This window comes from Carlito syrichta, unplaced genomic scaffold (genome assembly GCF_000164805.1).
Source record: "Carlito syrichta isolate Samal-C Ts95f unplaced genomic scaffold, Tarsius_syrichta-2.0.1 Scaffold307751, whole genome shotgun sequence".
Taxonomy (NCBI): Eukaryota; Metazoa; Chordata; class Mammalia; order Primates; family Tarsiidae; genus Carlito; species Carlito syrichta.
The window spans coordinates 31,115-51,376 of NW_007251847.1; the positions used below are offsets into that span (position 1 = coordinate 31,115).

General features: G+C 37.2%; 1 protein-coding gene across 1 annotated transcript in view; it reads left to right on the forward strand.

Annotated features, from left to right (window-relative positions):
- Positions 1-20,262, forward strand: part of TBC1D19 (TBC1 domain family member 19) — a gene marked incomplete at its 5' end in the record, with an annotated part of 142,504 nt that overhangs the window by 23,164 nt on the left and 99,078 nt on the right. Inside the window, 4 exons of the mRNA XM_008064591.2 lie at positions 10,086-10,160; positions 11,336-11,399; positions 12,440-12,486; positions 16,643-16,753. Of these exons, the coding sequence (XP_008062782.2) occupies positions 10,086-10,160; positions 11,336-11,399; positions 12,440-12,486; positions 16,643-16,753 (297 nt within the window). The remainder of the gene's footprint in view (positions 1-10,085; positions 10,161-11,335; positions 11,400-12,439; positions 12,487-16,642; positions 16,754-20,262) is intronic.

Below are 20,262 nucleotides of genomic sequence, written 5' to 3' on the forward strand. Positions count from 1 at the left end.
TTCTTTTTTTTCTTTCTTCTGTGCTTAATACCTTCTTAAGTGTCTCCAGTAGAGCTGGTCTGGAAGCTGTATCATCTCTTAGGGATTGGATATCTGGGAAGTATTTTTTTTTTTTTTTGAGTTGGAGTCTCACTCTGTCACCCAGACTGGAGTGCAGTGGCCGCTCCCGGCCACCACAGTCTCGACCTGCTGGGCTCCGGCGATCCTTCTGCCTCAGCCTTCCAAGTAGCTGGAACTACAGGCGCATACTACCATGCCCAGCTAATTTTTGATTTATTGTAGAGATGAGGTCTCGCCAAGTTGCCCAGGCGGGTCTTGAACCCGCGGGCTCAGGCAATCCACTCACCTGAAGGATTTTAATTCTCTATCACTGATGAAGCTGAGCTTGAATGGACAGGAAATTCTTGGTTGAAATTGTTTATCTTTGAGGATTTTGAATATAGGCCTCCAGTCCTTTCTGACTTGTAGTGTTTCTGCTGATGGGTCTGCTACTATTCTGATTGGTTTTCCCCAGTAGGTAGTCTGACTTTTCTCTCTTGCTGCCTTTAGGATTTTTTCTTTTGTGCCTACTTTGTGTAGGTGAATTACTATGTGTCCAGGAGTTGGTCTTCTCATTTGATGTATTGTGGGGGTTCTCTGTATCTCTTGTGCTTGGCTGGTCACATCTCTGGTGAGATAGGGAACGTTTTCTTGGATTACTTCCTGGAATATTTGCTCCAAGTTTTTCTCCATTTCCCTTTCTTCTTCTGGGATACCAAGCAGGCATAGGTTTGGCCTCCTGATATAATCACACATCTCTTGTAGACTTTGTCCTTTCTTTCTGAGTCTTCTTTTTATGTTTTTTTATGGATCTGGTTAATTCCATGTTCTGATCTTCAAGTTCTGAGATTCTTTCTTCAGCTAGATTAATTCTGCTTTCCATGCTTTTCATTTTGTTATTTATTTCCTGGATGGAATTTTTTATTGCCAAAATCTCTGTTCCAAGTTCTTTCGGTGGTGCATTTTTTCTTTCTTGAGTCTTATTCACTCTTACCATCCATTCCCAAATACCTGTCGTATTCTGGGGCCAGTTGCTAATGACTTCCATCGTTTGTGCACCAAGGTCTGATTTCTCAGGAGTTTTGTCTTTGTACACTTGAAATTGCCTGAGGTCTTCCTTTGGTTTTTCCTCATTTGTGACAGATCTCTTGTTTTTCTCTTTAGTTTTGTTATTCAGTGTCAGTGGGAGAGATTTTCCCTTCTGATGTTTGCTCAGTCCTCTATTCTTCCTGATCTGGGCTCTGGATTTCTTCTATTTTGAAATGGGATGGTGGATAGGAAACATTGCTGTCTCTTGTAGTTTTTGAAATTTGATTGAAGTAGGAGTTGGGGCACTAGGATTCAGAAACTACTTGCAAATTGCAATGTTCACTTATTGTGGTTTTCCCTGGGACCCACTCCCTGCCATCACTTTATATGATGATGCAAAGCAGAAACCAGTGCAAAAAAAAAATTGAACTCACACACACAGAGACATATACACATATACCCCAAAACAAACTGGAATAACAACAAAGTGAAACAAAACACGCAACAACAACAAAAACGAAGAAAACTAAACACACACACACATGCCTAGCACAAAGTGAATAGAGAAGAAAAACAGAAAGAGCAGAGGAAAAAAAAAAAAAGGAATTCAGTTCGAACCCTCACACATATATTGACACACACCTTAAACTATAAAAAATGAAAATAAAAAACCCAGAAGAACAAAAGAGCAAAAAAACACCCAACAACAACAAAATTGAAAAATGAACATTCAATCATTCACATATATACATAATCAGAAAATGACAAATAAAGTAAAAGAAAAGAAAAAAAATTGGGGGTGGATACAGATCAAACCCTCACATACACATTGTTGCACAAAGGAAAAGTATTTAAAAAATAGATGAACTAACAAAGTCACAAAATTTTAAAAAATTTTTTAAAAATTGAAAATTAAAAAAAAAAAAGCCTGCCCTCTTCTGGCAGGCTCTGTAATTGTTCCTATAATTAGGTCTCTCCTGCAGAGCCACCTCTTTCACACTCTCCTCAGTGTCTGGCGCCCGGAAGGAGGAGGGGCAGTGGAGGTGGGTGGGGCTACAGTCCTCCCCTCCCACTCTCATATGGTCAGAAAATCTCTGGTGAGGAGATACGGGATTGTCTCTTCCCCAGGTATGTACTCAAAGGGGGTGCCCCAGCCAGGCCTATCCTGGAATGGAGTTCTCTTATTGTGACTGATGTCCAGGCTCTCCCTGGATTTGTCCCTCTCAGTCATGGCCCAGATGTGTGGGTCTAGTGTTCAGAGGATTGCTGGGGAGGAGGGGGTTTGGATAAGCCCCGGACTCACCAATGATCTTGTTGGAGTTCTTCCTCCTTCTTTTTTGGCCATACCCTTGCAGCTGGATCAGGGAAGGGGGTGGGGTGCCTGGAACTCAGTAATCGTCAGGTCCCTCCAAAGTCTGTGCTTTCAGGATATTCCCTCTGGGTCACAATCAATCCCTGAGTAGTTGATCCACCAGTCACAGAGATCGGATCTGTTGCTCCATGGTGAGCCAGTCAGAGCACTTTCCTGCCCTGCCTTCAAGATGGTGGTGGGGTGCCTCTCCTGTCCTCTTTTGTGGCTCTTTGCCTCTGGACCCCCTCTGCAGCCCCTGTTGTCAGTGTCCTGCTAGGTGCTGAAGTGGTGAGGCAAAGCCAGGAGATGGCAGTCTCTCTCCTGCGGCAATGGTGATGGAGAACCTGGGGCAATGGCTTCTCCCCGCTGCTTTTTTGCAGAAAAATTTTTGTCCCTTAAAAAAAAAAAAAAAAATGAGCCGGGCTCGGTGGCTCAGCCTGTAATCCCGCGCCTTTGGGAGGCTGAGGTGAGTGGATTGCCTGAGCCCGTGGGTTCGAGACCCGCCTGGGCAGGCGAGAACTCATCTCTACAATAAATCAAAAAATTAGCCAGGTGTGGTAGTGCTCGCCTGTAGTTCCAGCTACTTGGAAGACTGAGGCGGAATGATTGCCGGAGCCCAGCAGGTCGAGGCTGTGGTGGCCGGGAGTGGCCACTGCACTCCTGTCTGGGCGACACAGTGAGACTCCGACTCAAAAAAAAAAAAAAAAAAAAAATGACACTTGACTTCTGTGACCCGGAAAGAGCCAGGGACAAAGCAGAGAAGCTGCAGTACAAGCTGTTGCACCAGGGGCCTCTCCAAGTTGTTTATGAGCCCACACTTAGACAGTCTCTCCCAGCATTTTCTTCCCAGGGAGGGTTTGTTGATTTTTAAAAAAAAGAAAGAAAAAGAAAATGGTGCTTGGCTTCTGCATCCCGGGAGTTGCTAGGGTCCAAGCCCAGCAGCTGTGGCACCAGCTGCTGCACCAGGAGAGCCTTCACTCAGTCAGTCACTCACACTCCCACTCGCTCACCAGCACATACACAAAATTTTCCATACACTCACTCACTCACACGGGGATTTGCATAGTCTGACTGGGTCAGCTGCCATCTTCTCGACCCCTCAATTGATGTTGGTAATTTAATGGGTGTTGTTTGGATCTGTAGATTGCCTTTGGTAGGATGGACATCTTAACAGTGTTAATTCTTCCAATCCATGAGCATGGAATATCTTTTCACTTGTGTCTTCTTTGATTTCATTGAGCAGTGTTCTGTAGTTTTTGTTGTAAAGACCTTTTACTTATCTAGTTAGGAAGATGCCGAGGTATTTCATTTTTCTTTTTGTGGCGATTGTGAATGAGATTATACTTTTTATTTCATTCTCTGCCTGATTGTTGTTGGTGAATAAGAATGCTACTGTCTTTTGTGTGTTGATTTTGTACTCTGAGATTTTTCCAAAGTCTTTTATCAGTGCAAGAAGGTTTTTTACAGATTCCCTTGGGTTTTCCAGGTATAGGATCATATCGTCTGCAAAGATAGATGGGTTAACTTCCTCTTTTCCTATTTGGATACCCCTGATATCTTTCTCTTGTCTGATTGCTGTAAAAGGACTTTCAATAGTATGTTGAACAAGAGGAGTGACCGTGGGCATCCTAATCTTGTTCTGGTTTTCAGGAAAAATGCTTCCAATTTCTGTCCATTTAGTAATACATTGGCTGTGGGTTTATCATAGATGACTTTTACTATTTTGAGGTATGTTCTCTTTATACCTAGGTGTTCAAGGGTTTTATCAAGAATGGTTGCTGGATTTTGTCAAAAGTTTTTTTTCTGTGTCTAATGATATAATCGTGTGGTTCATGTTTTTACATCTGTTGATGTTTTTACATCTGTTAATGGTCTTGTGAATGTTAAACCAGTGCTGAACCCCAGGGATGAAGTCTACTTGATTATGGGGGATAATTTTTGAGATATGTTATTGGATCCAATTTGCTAGAATCTTGTTGAGAATTTTTGCATCTGTGTTCATCAGGGATATTAGCCTGTGGTTATCTTTATTTGTTGGGCTTTTGCCTGGTTTGGGTATCAGTGTGATGTTAGCTTCATAAAATGATTCAAGGAGACTTCTGTTTTTCTCGATTACTTGGAATACTTTCAATAGGATTAGTATCAGCTCCTCATATTTCTTTGTAGAATTCCACTGGAAAGCTGTCTGTTCCAGGGCTTTTTTTTTTTTTTCATAGTTTTCTTATAAATGGAGTCAATTTTCCAGGTTGTCATTGGTCTATTTAGGATCTGTATTTCTTCTCGTTTCAACCTTGGGAGGTTGTGTGATGTTAGAAAGTCCTCTATTTCCTTTGGGTTATAGAATTTGTTTCCCTGATAATCTCTGGTAATCTTTTATATTTCTTTGGTGTTGGTTGTGACTTGATCTTTTGTGTTTCTGAATGTGTTTATTTGGGCTTTTTGTCTCCTTTTCTTGGTCAGTCTTGCTAGAGATCTGTCAATATTGTTTATCGTTTCATAAAGCCAGCTTTTTGTTTCACTCATTTTTTTTAAATGATATTTTTGTCTTCCATGTCCTGTATTCGGGCTTTTAATTTGATGTTCTGGACTCCTCTGCTGAAGTTAGGGCTTTGGTGGTCCTGCCTTTCCAGCTTGCTTAGGTGATTTGTTATGCTGTTGACTTGTGATCTTTCTATTTTTTTGATGTGTGTGCGGAGAGTTATAAATTCCCCTCTTAGTATTGATTTCATGGCAACCCAGAGGTTTTGGTTAGATGTATTTTTGTTTTCATTTGTTTCCAAGAATCCTTTAATTTTATTTTGATTTCTGTGTTGACCCAGGATTTGTTCAGCATCATGCTGTTTAGTGTCCACGTCTTTGTGTGTTTAGGGGGGTTTTGTTTGTGGTGATATTTATTTTTCTCCCACTGTGGTCTGAGAAGGTTGCATGGTATTATTTCAATCTTATGGAATTTGTTTATACTTGATTTATGGCCGATGATGCGGTTGATCTTGGAGTATGCTCCTTGTGATGATGAGTAGAATGTATATTCCATGGTTTTTGGATGGAGTGTTCTGTAGGTATCTAATAAGTCTATCTGGTAAAGTGTCAAGCTAAGGTTTCAGATCAACTTATTGATTTTTTTTGCCTTGATGATCTATTTAGAGTCATTAGTGGGTTATTTAAGTCCCCAGATATAATAGTGTTGGAATCAGTATCCTTTTTTAGTTTTCTTAGTAGTTTCTTTATAAATCCAGATGCTTCTGTGCATATATATTTAGGTCCAGATTTATTTAAGATGGATATTTCTTGTTGATGGATTGAAATTTTTATCATTATGTAATATCCTTTTGTATCTTTTAAAATTTTTGATAGCTTGAAGTTTGTTTTGTCTGATATTGAAATCATGACTCTTGCCTTCTTTTTTCTGTTCACCTGTAAGTTTTTTTTCATTGTTTAACTTTGAGTCTGTGGGTATCCTTTATAGTAAGATGTGTTTCCTGGAGGCAACAGCATATTGTTGGGTCCTATTTTTTAATCCAATTTGCCATTTTATATCTTTTCAGTGGTGCTTTTAATCTACTGACATTTAGGCTGATGATTGCAATGTGAGAGTTTATCCCTGTCATGAGGCTCTTATAAGGCTGTTTTGTTTTCTTTTAACTTTTGGGTTGATATATGTTTGTGTGTTGTAGTCGTATATTATGTTGTGTTGATTCTATGTTTTCCTGCATTCTTGGGTAATGCGTGGTTGTTCTTTCTTCCTTTTTTTTTCTTCTGTGCTTAATACCTTCTTGAATGTCTCCTGTAGAGCTGGTCTGGAAGCAGCATAATCTTTTAGGGATTGGATGTCTGGGAAGGATTTTAATTATGCATCACTGATGAAGCTGAGCATGGCTGGGTAGAAAATTCTTAGTTGAAATTGTTTATCTTTGAGGGCTTTGAAAATTGGACTCCAGTGCCTTCTAGCTTGTAGTGTTGCTGCTGATAAGTCTGTTGTTATTGTAATTGGCCTTCCCTGGTAATCTGACCTTTCCCTTCTGCTGCCTGCAGGACTTTTTCTTTTATACCTTCTTTGTGTAGGTGAATTACTATGTGTCTAGTGGTTGGTCTTCTCATTTGATATCTTGTGGAGAGTTCTCTGAATCTCTTGTGTCTGGATGGTTGCATCTCTGGTGAGATAGGGAAAGTTTCCTTGGATAACCTCCTGGAATACTTGCTCCAAGGTGTTCTCCATTTTACTTTCTTCTTCTTGGTTACTGAACAGGTGTAAGTTCAGCCTCTAAATGTAATTGCACATCTCTTTGAGTCTTTGTTCTTTCTCAGTTTTCTTTCTATGTTTTTAACAGTTAGGGTTAATTCCATATTTTAATCCTCAAGCTCTGAGATTTTTTCTTCTTCTTGGTCGATTCTGCTTTCTATGCTTGTCCTCTTGTTATTTATTTCCTGGATGAAGTTTTTATGGCCAAAATCTCTGTTACAAGTTATTTCACTGTTGCATCTTGTCTTTCTGGAGTCTTATCACTCTTTCCAGCCATTCCTAAATCCCTGTTGTACTCTGGGGCCAATCGTTGGTGATTTCCATTGTTTGGACTCTGAGGTCTGATACTTTGGGTGTTGTCTCTTTGGCACACTGGGAATTACCTGTGTTCTTCCTTTGATTTTTCCTCATTTGTGACAGATCTCTTTATTTCCTCTTTAATTCCATTATTCAATGGTAGTGTGGGGGGGGGGGGGGGGGGGGAGGCTCAGCCTTCTATTCTGCCCTGATCAGAGCCTCCAGATTTGTTCTGTTTTGCAACAGTGCTGGGGGTGGGATGTTTTGCTGTATCTTATAGCTGTGAGAGTCGAATAAGGTAGAGGGTGGGGTGCTAGGATTTAGAAACTACTTGTAAGTTACAATGTTCACTGACTGGTGTATGGACTTCCTGAGACCCACTCCTCATCACCACTCTATATGATGACACAATGGATATGTATGTGTGTACTCCCTGAGTCCAAGATAAAGTAACAGTAATGGGGAGAACTGAGAAAAGTAGAATAAAATAGAATGGACAAAGATAATAAAAAATAAAATCAACCACAGATAAACAAAAGCAAGAACAATAACAAAAAAACACAAAAAGAAAACAAAAAACAAAACCAATGGAAAAGAAAACACACAAAAAAATAAAAAACAGAAAAACTGAAAACACACACACACACACACACACACACACACACCCAAAAACAAAAGAGGAAGAAGAAGGGAAAAAAAACAGGAGGGGAAATGTAAACCAAACCCTTTCACACACAAAGACTAAACCAAAACAAAATAAGAATAAAAAAGAAAACAATAATTAAAAAAGAATTTCTGAGCACTAACCACCCTTTTGTGGCAGGTTCTATAATTATTCCTCTCAGCTGCTCACAGGTAAGCCCTTCTGCCATCTCCTGTGGGGCTGCAGGCTCATTCACAATTGCCCTGGCATGTGGCCCAGGGGGTGAGGAGGGGGTCAGTGTAGGTGAGTGGGGTGGGGTGCCGTCCTCTCCTCCCACTCTCATAAGGTCAGAAGGATCTCCTCTGATCGGGAGGTACATGATTGTCTCCTCTCCAGGTGTTGGTGGTGGGTGCCCCAGCCAGGCTTATCCTAGAGTAGAATTTTCCTAGTGTGGCTGCCATCCAGGCTCCACCTGGGTTCGTCCTTCTCAGTTATGCCCCTGTTGTGTGGACCTGATGTTCAGAGGATTGCTGGAGAAGAGGGGGTTGGGTCAACCCAGGACTTACAACTGATCTCTTGAGGGGGGTCTTCCTTGTCCTTTTTTGTTCACACCTTTTGTCCCATGGCTGCATCAGGGTTGGGGATAGGGTGCCTGAAACTCCATTCCAATCCTGCCCCTCTGAAGTTTTGCTTTTGGGATATTCACTATGGGTCACAATCAACCCCTGAGTAGTTAACCTGCCCACCACAGAGAGAGGGACTGTTGTTCCATGGTGAACAAGTCAGAGCACTTTTCTGCCCAGTTTTTAAGATGGTGGCGGGGTGCCTGTTTCATTTTCTTCAGTGAGACTCTGCCTCTGGCTCCCTCATTGCATTCCCTCTGCATCCATCACTGCCAGTGTCCCTCCTGGCTCTGCAGTGGTCAGGCAGTGTGGCAATGGCTGTCTCTCCTGGCAGCTTCTCCCTGGGAAAAGTTTTGTTGATTTTAGAAAATGGTACTTGGCTTCTGTGTCCCAGGAGGCACTAGGATCCAAGCAGAGCAGCTGCAGGCACCAGTTGCTTCACCAGGAGAGTCCTGGCCACTTGCTACCAAATCCCCACTCAGTCAGTCATTCACACGTCCACTTACAAACAGGCACACATGCAAATTTGTCCATGCACTCACTCACACAGGGACTCACACAGTCTGATTGGTTCTGCTACCATCTTTTATGTCTATATATTAAGTAAATTAAGGCTTATATATTTTACACAGCTCTAAGTTTTTTCTTCAGATGAATTTTGTTCTGTTCATTAATTGTTTAGGCTATTGCATTGAAATACTTGCAACATGAGTAGAAATGTGTTCAACAATTGCACACTTGTTATATGTTAAATAAAGTGTTATATGCATCATGGTAGGTGACAGACAAGGTGCTATGAGAGCCCATAAGTAGAAGCACCTAATGTCTGGTATGAAGGACCATGTGAGAGAAGGCTTAATGGAGGAAGGAATATTTAAGCTGATACCTTAAATAGTGCATAAGTGGCCTACAGGCATATTTTATTAAAGAGACAAAAAAATTATGGCATTTGAACTTGGCATTGAAAAGGATAATATATTAAAATATGGTATATATGAATAATCAAACCTATGACTATTAAAATTATCTTATAATTTCAAGTTTACAAGAAATAGAGGAGATAGAGGAGAAAGTAATAAATACTGTGAAAAACAGTAGGACAAATTCAAATTGTGACATATTCTAAAAGATAACTGGCCTGTACTCTTAAAAAAGTGAATATTATGAAAAAGAAAAGGACAGAGAGATTCTAGATTAAACTGTGCTGAAAGAGACTTAATAAATATAATACAATGTGTAAATTCTGAATGTGTTCTGAATTTTAAAGTACTATAAAAGACATTTTAGGGAAAACTAGAAAATTTGGAATATGGACTAAATACTAGATGATATTATGAAATATTAATTTTCTTAGGTGTGATAATTGCACTGAAGTGTATAGGAGAAGGTCCTTATTCTAAGAATATGCATTCTGAAATACTTAGAGGTGAAATGTCATGTTTGGAAAAATTGCAATGTAATAATTTCTGTAAATTTTTATTTTTTACTAGGTCACTAGTGGGATTCATAAGTATTAAACTTTTATAAAATGCTTGAATTTAATTTACCTTTTTATTGTCTGCTATTACCTATGTAAAGTTTATTATCATATGACTTGTTGACTTATTTTTTTTAATTGATCCTTATTCCTATCTTCAACTAAAATGGCAGTTCTTTAAAGACTGAGACTTTCTATTATTTACAACACTAAGGATAGTATTTGGCACATATTGGGCAATAATGAATATCTGTTGAGTAAACTAATGAATAAAGATAACCAATCTAAACCAGCCTTACTATTTTTATGCAACTCATAATACCTTTAATATTTTTAATTAGTTTTATGTTAATCAGAAAGAATAATAGGTTATTTTTTGTTTTCAGGGAAGTTGGGAAAAAAGAATTTTGAAGAGTTTAAATAGTATGTGCACTGAACTGAGTATCCCATTGGCACGAAAGGTATTTTTTAACATTTTTCTGTTTAAGTATTTTACTGTGAACCAAGTATTAGAAAGTATAATGAAGTTAAATAGCTGTTGGGCACATTTATTTATGTATTTTTACTAGTACATTAATTTGTCATAAAACAAAAATCAGTAAATGGCTATTTATGTGGGTATATTATATATTACATATAGATTTCTCTTTTGTATGCTGTTATGATTATTGATTAACCTGTATTTTTGAAAATAAATATAAATGTGAATCTATAGTATAGATGATTTAGACATTTGACTGCAAAGATTATGAGTATGCTTTTAATTATCTTTTGTCTCCTTACTTTTTGGCTAATTAGCACAACATTCATATCCTTTGAATCACAAATGGAGTTCAGTCATACTATGATCTTGTAATAGGCAGTATAGTACCATCTTTCAGTATTAACATGGGGGAAAATGAATACTTTGTTGTCTCCCTGTAGAACTGGGATACTATTTTGATATAATACTCAGCAGGTATCTGTCACTGGGCATTGATAGGAAATGGGAAAGGAAACCTCTTGAGGAATGTTCTGGATTCTTTATAGCTGCTTACAAACAGGAGAGAATCAGTTTTCATTCACTTCATTCTCCCTACTTGCTACTTATTCTTTGCTATTGGACAGGATATAGTGGATATTCTTTGGATAATATCCAAGGACAAATTGTTGAAAGCACCAGAAGAATGGTCTTAAAAAAGGATAAATTCACATGAAAAGTGGTCTAAATATGTAGGATTGTGTAATATACTGTCTTTCAAATAGGAAGATGATGCTACTGACTCACGGTCACACTCCTGTGGCCAGTCCCCCTTGTGATGCATTTCTGAGATTGTTGGATGGGGTCAGAGATGTAGTATGTGGCTGAGGAGCAATTTTTCTTTGTGAATTTTCCTGGCCGTTACAAATCATTTACCTTCTTTTCTTGGACTCATTAGCACCTTATTCTAACTGAGCCGTTGAGACTAGATGCATTGTAATAGTTAAATTATGATAATTTAAGTGTAATTTCCAAAAAAGTTCACCATTTTAATGAAATTATCTTTCCTGTTGTAGTAGTTTATTTAAACTCTTAAATAGGTTATTGATTCTTGTTTTTTGGTTGCATTGCTAAACTTAAAAAAAATGAAACCCGTTTTTAAATGACCTTTTTTAGAGGCCAGTTGGAGAACAGAAAGAACTTCTTAATAAATGGAATGAAATGGGAACTGATGAACCAGGTATGTGAAGAACTTTTTCGAAAATAGTAGTGGAAAAAGAATTGCCTTCTTAACTGTGGACCCCAAATCACATAATTAGCATTTCTCTTTGAAACATAGCAATTTCCCTCCCTATTAATTTTCTATCATCTGTTTTGTTTTTCTTAAACTTCTACTTTGCAGTTTAAAAAATTGGTTGACTTTGGTCTAGGTTCCTCATTATTTTGAGAATATTTAAATCATTTATCCTTTTTAAAAACAAAAATTTAAGACATTTTTGTTAAAGAGTAAATTAAATTTATTCGGTGAATTTTTGAGACTTGTTTTTTAATCAAGGTAAATATTTTGCAAGCTTAATTATACTGAGTTGTTAAAAATAGATTAAATCGTGAAAAATAAGTTTTCAGACTTTAAAATGTTTTTAAGAATGTATGTTCATTTTAATATTGAAAATGCAGTCAATTTTATAAACATATAATGTTAACAACTACATTCTATTTACTATGACAGATGTCTGTAATTATATAGACAGATATGTACATAACCTCTCTCCTTCCTCTCCTTCACCACTGCTAAAAAATGCATATATATATATACACACACATGCACTCATATATGGGACTAGACAAGAGTTAAGAGTCATACAGAGGAAGCAGTGGGTTCTTGAACTTCAGAAGAGAGAACAGCTTAATACAACTAGAGGAGTTTACTAAGAAAGCATTGTTCTTATTTTAAGTACTTAGAGAATTCTCATATAGAAAACCTTTACATTACACTGATATTGTTTGGTTAATTCAGCGATAAATAACTTATTACAATTTATGAATAGGATACTCTTAATTTCTCCCAGAATATGCTATCTAGGATATCAAGGAGAGAGATTATCTTTTCAGTTTTGGGTTTCCAATACTTAACAAAATATATAACCAATAATTGATACTCAGCAAATGTTTGAATTAGTCTATCTGCATAGCAACATATGAAAGAATCATTAACATTTATTATTAATAAGATTTTATATGTTATTAACTGAAATTTTGTTTCAATCTATCTTATTCTAGACTTAAGCCTTTTCAGACCTGTCTATGCACCTAAGGATTTTCTTGAGGTAGGTTCTATTGGATAAATATCGATGAAAGCATAACATGAAAGAAATGATTATGTAAGAATATCTGCAGACAGAGGTATCACCATGTAAAAATCCCTAGAACTATTGAAGCAGTGGAATAACATGATCAGATCTGTGTTTGGAAATTGCTCATGGAAAATATATTGGAATACAGAAAAATTAGAGTCAAGTAAAACCACTAGGAAGATTTTGATTTAAAAACAGTAACTGTGAATCATATAGCTTGCTGCCTGGCACATACAGGTGTTCAGTACATCTTTTTCTTTTTTATATCCTCCCCGTTCTAGTAGTCCAGACAAAACATGTTGAGCCAAGAGAACAGCATTGGAAATGGAAGGAATTTGACAGATTTGAAGGACATTTTAAGGAATATTTGGAAACTGATTAGATATGGGGATAATGAGAAAGAGAAAAGATATTCATGGCCTTCAAAGGGTCTAGATTGTGTAACTGTGCAGAGGCTACTTGCCTTGAGATAGAGAATACAGGAAGAGGAACAGGTCTGCTGGTGAAGACAGCAAGTGGAGTTAACTTTAAGAGACATATCAATTATTCAAGTGGAACTTTCCAGTAGGCACTTGGAATCCATTATTTTAATTCACCCATCTTTGATTTTACTCTTTCTCTTGGACCTTGCATCTAATTCTGTCAGCTTTACCTTCAAAATATATCCAGAATCCATCCACTTCTTGTCACCACCACTACTGCATCCCAGCTACCATGTCTCTTGTTTAGACTAGGCTCCTACTGGTCTTCCTATTTCTCCCTTTGCTCACCTAGAATTGGTTTAGTGCAGCCTCTGGAGGGAGGCCTTTAAATGCATTTCAGAATAAGCCACTCTTCTGTTACCCAGTGATATCCAGTGACCTAGAACTCCCTGTTTTACTTGATACCCCTTACCTCTCTGAACTTGTCTATTATCTTCCTCTTGATTTGTCCTCCTCCAACCACTTTAAACCCTCTTGCTTACATCTGGCTTCCTCCCAGCTGAGAGCCTTTGCTTTTTGTTTTCTCTGCTTGCTATGAGTTTTTCCCAAATATCTGCCTGTACATTCTCTTGCTACTCATGCTTTTGCATAAATGTCACCCTCTCTGCAAAGTCTTCCTCGGCTCTCCTGCTTGGAGCTCCTCATACCCCTGTTCAGCTTTGTTTTTCTCCATAGCATTTATCATTATGTACATAACATGCTATTAATTTATTTTGCTTATTGCTTGCCTTCTTTCATTAGAATGGAAGTTCCATAGTGACAGAGTTTTTCATTCTATCCTGTTCCCTCCTGAAACAGTTACACAGGGTCAGATGTTGCCAATACTCATAAGACTTCATGGGGTACACCCACACAAGGCTTTCTTTCAGCAAGAGAAAAACATATGCAAACACAAAGAGATTCACACTTCCCGTAGAGGTCCCAGAGCCCTTTCTCAGTTATACAAGATAATGCGTCATGAACCATCAAGATATTTTGATCTAGGGAGCCAAAGCACATATTTTTTTAGGGGTCTTTTGTACCCCCACTGGTTAAATCAGATGCAAACCACCAATCTACATTTTCAATAAACAGTGTAAACAAATGTCTGTGGAATGCCTCTAGGGGAGTTTTGGATATTCAGTAGCACTTTATAAATGACTAGTTAGTCCATTTTACTCCATCTTGGTCAAGGGTCACTACTAGACTTCCAAGTATTGCTGAAGATAAGCATAGTGCTACTACAAACTAGTTTTAAGTTAATCCTATCCTGAACTGCACTGTCCTTCAACAGGTAGGACAGTATTTTGCACAAAGCTGCTCAACAAATATTTATTCATGAATGATTAAATGAATAAATGGGATGTTTCATATTTTATTTTTATCTCTTTTCTGAAACTGTTGTCTCTGGTACCAGTTTTGCTGGCATAAAACTATGTTAGAAATTATTTCAGGACTTTTAGATGAACTTAAGGAGACATTAGTTTGGCAAGAAACTGCTTTTATGATGATGACTTTATTTCTCATAGTTTATCATAAACGTTTCTCCCAAACTCTTATTTTTCTGTTATTTATGGGCTGAAATTTCATGTGATTTTTATATGGTTATCTTCAGCTCTATTTTCTGCTTAATAGCTCATAACAGTCTATTTCCTTGAGGACAGTTTCTGAATTGCAATCGTGTTATTAATCATGCTGAGATTTTTTTTCTTTAATTCAAAAACATTTTCTGTAATTATTTCCTCATAGTTTCTACATTTCTAATATTTTTTCTTTTCTCTTTCTAACATATTCACAATTTCTTCTTTTTTTCTATTTTCTGTGCTTGTGAGTTTCTCATGCTGTATGATTATTTATGTAATTGGGCTGAAATTGTCACGTTCTGTATTAGTCTGCATTTAACATTGTTGTTTCTTTGCTAAATCTTTTATTTTTTAAAACAAATTTCATTGGTATTTTTAGTTTCAATATGGTGTTTGCAATTTTAGAAGACTCTTTTGGTATGATAGCGTATTTCTCAGCCATTAGTTATCAGTTCATTAATGCCTTCCTCAGTTATGATAGTGTTTCTGTCATCATAATCTTTTCCACTCGTTGGTTTCTTTCTTTCAAGAGTTTCAATTAAGATATTTTAAAAAAATTATGATTCTATCCGAAAAATCACGTTATTGGAAAAATAATAAAATATACATAAGAATAACATTTATAATAAAATTATCCACAATACCATCACACAGTAATAACCACTATAGTTACTATGAGGGGGACCCCAAAATCCTGGAATTATTGTTATTATTTTTTGGAGGTTAGGCCCCTTGTAGTATACTCGGAATTTGTTCCTCCAGATCAAATGGTCGGCCAAAGTTTTTAATCTGGAAGTTGTGAGAAGGTTGCACCACTATTTGTGGAAGAAGCATCCCAAATTGTGGCAAACAGGTGACTGATTCTTTCACCATGATAATACCGCCTGCCCAGGCTGCACTGAGTGTTCAGCAGTTTATGACAAAAAACAGCATGACCCTTGTGTCCCACCCTCCCTTCCTCTTCACCCAATCTTGCCCCAAGCAATTTTTGCAACTTTTTTTTGTTTCACTGGATGAAAAAGTCCTCAAAGGGAAACATTTTGCTGATGTGGAAGAGGTGAAACAAAAAATGGAAGAAGCACTAAAAGCCGTCAAAATTGAAAAGCTCAAAAACTTTTTGAGCAGTGGAAAGAGTGTCTCAAGAGGTATATTACATCAAACAGAGACTACTTTGAGAGTGATTGAAGTTTAAACATGTAAGAATAAGTGCACACTTTTTTATAAATAAATTCCAGGGTTTTTTTTTTAGCCCCCTCCTTGTATACTTTTTAACCTAATAATATGTTATGAGCATTTTTCATGTCATTACTTATATTAATTGACACATACTGTTCTGTATTTTGTTATGTGAACTAACCATTATAATAAGTAATTTCCTCTAATGATATATTTATGTTGTTTTATATTTTCATTATAAACAGTACTTTAACATTCTGCACTCTCTTTGCAAATATATTTAATTATTTCCTTAGAATTATCATCTATATTCCTATTTTATAGAAATAAAATAGGAATATAGATGATACATTAAATGATAGATAAATATCTAAGTTGTTTTTATCTGCTTATTTTTGAAAATTATACAAATAGTCTTTTTTGTTGCTCTGCTTCTGACATTTCTTTTTCTTCCCTGTTGATTTGGTTTAGAGAAGATGCCCTGTAATGTTACTTCACCATCTTTCTAAGAACTGTGTGAATTTCTGTTTTTAAATGTGTTGGTTCTAAGATTTTTTCCTGATAAATATTACAATCAAGCAATTTTTTTCTATCATTTTTTTGTGGTAAAATATTATGATCAAGCAATTTTTATTTTTTTCCAACCATAAAAAAGTTTTTATTTCTAACTAAATTCTTAACTTTTTAGAGTTTTATGTGGTAGATCATTAGCTGGACTATTAAAACCATTCTAATTAAAATCATGCTTATAGTATTATAGTTTAAAATGTTAATACAAATTTATACTATTTTAGAAGGTAAAAAATATTCATAACTCAATAGTTTTGTCATGATACACCAAGAATATCACTGCTCATTTTAAATATTTTATAAAGAAACTAACCAATTGTGTTGGCTTTGTTTTTAAAGGTATTGATTAATCTTCGCAACCCAAATTATGAAAATGGTGATTCTCTTAGTTTTAGGACTCATTTGGGCTTAATCCAAGTTCCTCTGAAAGTAAAAGACATTCCTGAATTGGTAAGTATAGACATTTAAAAATAAATTAACATATTTCAGAAGACAACCATTAGAAAAATGCTTTAGTACAGCATGTATCTAAAGCAATAGGGTAATCTACTTATTCAACAAATAATAAAGTGACATTTATTTTCTATTGCAAATATGTATATAGAGAGAACGAATTGCTTTGCTAATAGTTTGCATTGACTTATAAATGCTTTCACTCACTCTTCATTTTAATAAACAGCATAGATTTATGAGACAGCTTGTTGGGATTGAGGTCCCTGATGTATAACTGTAAAACTGATTGAAACAAGTTGTGAGTTTTATAAAATTATTTCTAAAAGAACATTTTATTTAATTCAGCCAACTTTATGGAGCTCATAACATGGTGAGGCACTGAGGGAGATGGGGAAAATAAGAATGAATTAGAGACTGTCTGTAGTCTGGAGACCATCACATTTTGGTGAGGAAGTTAGTTCTCAAATGAACTGTGGGGAGATTTCCTGATGGTGAAGTTAGGAACTTACCACTTCTTTTTTAAATCACTCTAAAACAGTAAGGAGCACAGCAATGTAAGTATTTCATTTGGTGAAACTAGGAAGCAACTTGTGACTCTGAGCATTAATGTATTATGTCTGAATGATAAATGATTTAAATAGGGGCAAAGAAGGTCAAACCTAAATGCCTCTAAAAAATGGAAAGTATGTATGAGAAGTGTTCAGATAATGAATTTATTATCTTTCTGCTCTAAATCTACCTTAATTCACTCTGCTTTGGTTTAGTAGAGCTGGACTCTAAACATTTCTCTCTTGCCAGCTGGCCTGATGTTAGGCTTTGTCAATAGAAGATTCTGGAGGGACACTGTAAGGCTGTAGCTGGAGGAAGGGGCTTCTGTTCCTGGTTCCTGTGTGTGAGAACCAGTGGGTTAGCATGTATGAGGCTCAGTAACACTCACCTCAGCAGTCCTCAGTGGCTTAGTGCTGGCCTGCTCCTTTTGACAAGTTTTGTTGTTGTTTTTTAACCACTGGTCTACAAGTTCCTGTGTCAGCCGCTCACTCTCCATAGAGGTTTGAATCTCAGCCTTGAGGGCCAAGGGACCCTTTTCTGAGTTCTTAGTTTCTTGTGACTAGACACTGACTGATACAAGAAGAAAGATGATTTTCTCCATAGAACCTTAGAAATGCTCAAGATTTGGAGATACCACATGTTACAGAAGGCTATGGTGAACCCTAGGGCTGAAAATGCAGATTATGTGGAAGTTTGCATCAGGAAGAGTTAGATCCCCAGATTCCAATCACAATGCATACTCAGATTCCAATCACAATGCATACTCAGGTGACTCCTCCTCCCACACAGGAGACCTGAAGTATGTTCACTAGAGATACAGAATCAGAAAGGTTGTAGAATTAGAGACCTCAGTATTGAAAACAGGGATTAAATGAAAGTCCGCTGAATGGTGAGACTAACACTCTCATTCCTATGCCTTTTCTATTCCTATTCCTATTCCACTATGTCTTTCTCACCCTTCACCCACTGCTTTCTCAATCTTCATCAACTCTAGAATACCAGAGAAAAGAGACTAGCAGGATGTGGAGAATTCTTACAAAATTGCCCACCACACTCTATGTCCAATCCTTGCAGACAGTGCTTCCAGTCAGTTTTTATTGCCTCGTTCCTAAGTATAAATGACCAGACTAAGATACCTAGACACTTGAACTCTTCCCATTTGAAAGGCAGAGGCGAAAACTAAAGCAAAACAACAACAACAAAAAACCTCAGAAAGCAAAAAATAATAATAACCAATGTTGGCAATGACTGCTAATAGGCATTTCAGATTTGGATTTACATTCACACTTAGTGAACCAGGCACCAGATTCACTAAGATTTGTAGAATGAGATGGGACAGAAAACATAGCTTGTCAGTACACTAGCATTCCGTTATCAGGTAGATCATCACTGGGAGTTCTTACAGCCATCCAGATGCTACTTTCCAGCCCCCACAAGGAATGCACATAATAGAAAGTGACAAGGTCACATAGGCACAACATAAGGAAGTCTCATACAGAATAAGAACCATTTCTTGTAACGCATGTGAGCATAACTTCTAAGTCTTCTTAAAAAACATCATACGAGGTGGCCAAGCCATGTGTTTTCCAATTAATTTTTATAGCCCACTCACCGTTCTCCATTTCAGATGTAGTTTACTGGTCAAAGGTCATACTTATTTTAGCAAATAGCATTACTTAGTAGTATAGCTAGTATTCCTATAGCACTCTTTAGTACATTTTTAGGGCAACAGTGCCAGGAGAAGATAAACCCAAGGTCATTTACATTTCTTCCCAAAATAAGACTTTTAAAGAAACCATTAATATTTTCAAAGATAAGAGAGGATATTACTCATAAAATAAGAACAGAGTTTTATTAAAATAACAAAGCATTAGAGAATGAAAAAGAGTTTGTTGAACTCAAGAATATGATACACACACACACGTAAGAATTAAAAACAAAGCTGAGAAAATCTTTATCAAAAGAAGAGACACAGAAGAGAGACACACAGGGAAAATTCCTGTGACATGGAGGCAGAGATTAGAGTGATGCATCTATAAACCAAGGAACGCCAAGGATTGCCAGCAACACCCAAAGCTATGAGAAAATACATGGAATAGATAGATTCTCCCTAGAGCCTTCAGGGACAGTAAGCCTTGCTAATACCTTGATTTTGGACTTCCAACCTCTATAACTATGAGAATAAATTTCTGCTGTTTAAAGTTACCCAGCTTGTGATTTTTTTTATGGAAGTTCTATGAAACTAATATAATGTATAAAGCATGTGGATGGTACTTGAAATAGTAAGCAGTATCTATTAACCATTGCTACTACAACTTTGATAAAAATTGATTTTTTTAAAAAAGTATTAGAAGTCTTCTAAGTAGCGATTTGTACAAAGTGCTATGGCTGTACAGAAGGGGAAGTGGCAGGTTCTTCTCCTGGAAGTGGTAGAAGTCTTCTCAGAGGCATGTCCATTTGAAGCAGGTCTTAAAGGAGTTTGCTAGGTAAACTTCCAGGTAAAGAAGCAGGGAGAGGACAATTTAGGAAAAGATTCAGCATATGTGTGAATGGGACTAGTGTGTGTTCCGTCTATCTGAAGGGAACCTAAGTTGATGTGAATGCATTCTTTGCAGTTGGAAAACCAAAAGCCTGTGGCTAATTTTCTTTTCTTTCTTTCTTTTTTTTGAGTTGGAGTCTCTCACTCTGACACCCAGACTGGAGCACAGTGGCATGCTCATGGCCACCACTGCCTCAACCTGCTGGGCTCAGGTGATCCTTCCACCTCAGCCTTCCAAGTAACTGGAACAACAGGCACACGCCACCACACCTGGCTAATTTTTTGATTCATCATAGAGATGAGGTCTTGTCAACTTGTCCAGGCTGGTCTCAAACCCATGGACTCCGGTAATCCTCTCACCTCAGCCTCCCAAAATGCTGGGATTATAGGAGTGAGCCACTGTGTCCAGTTGCTAATT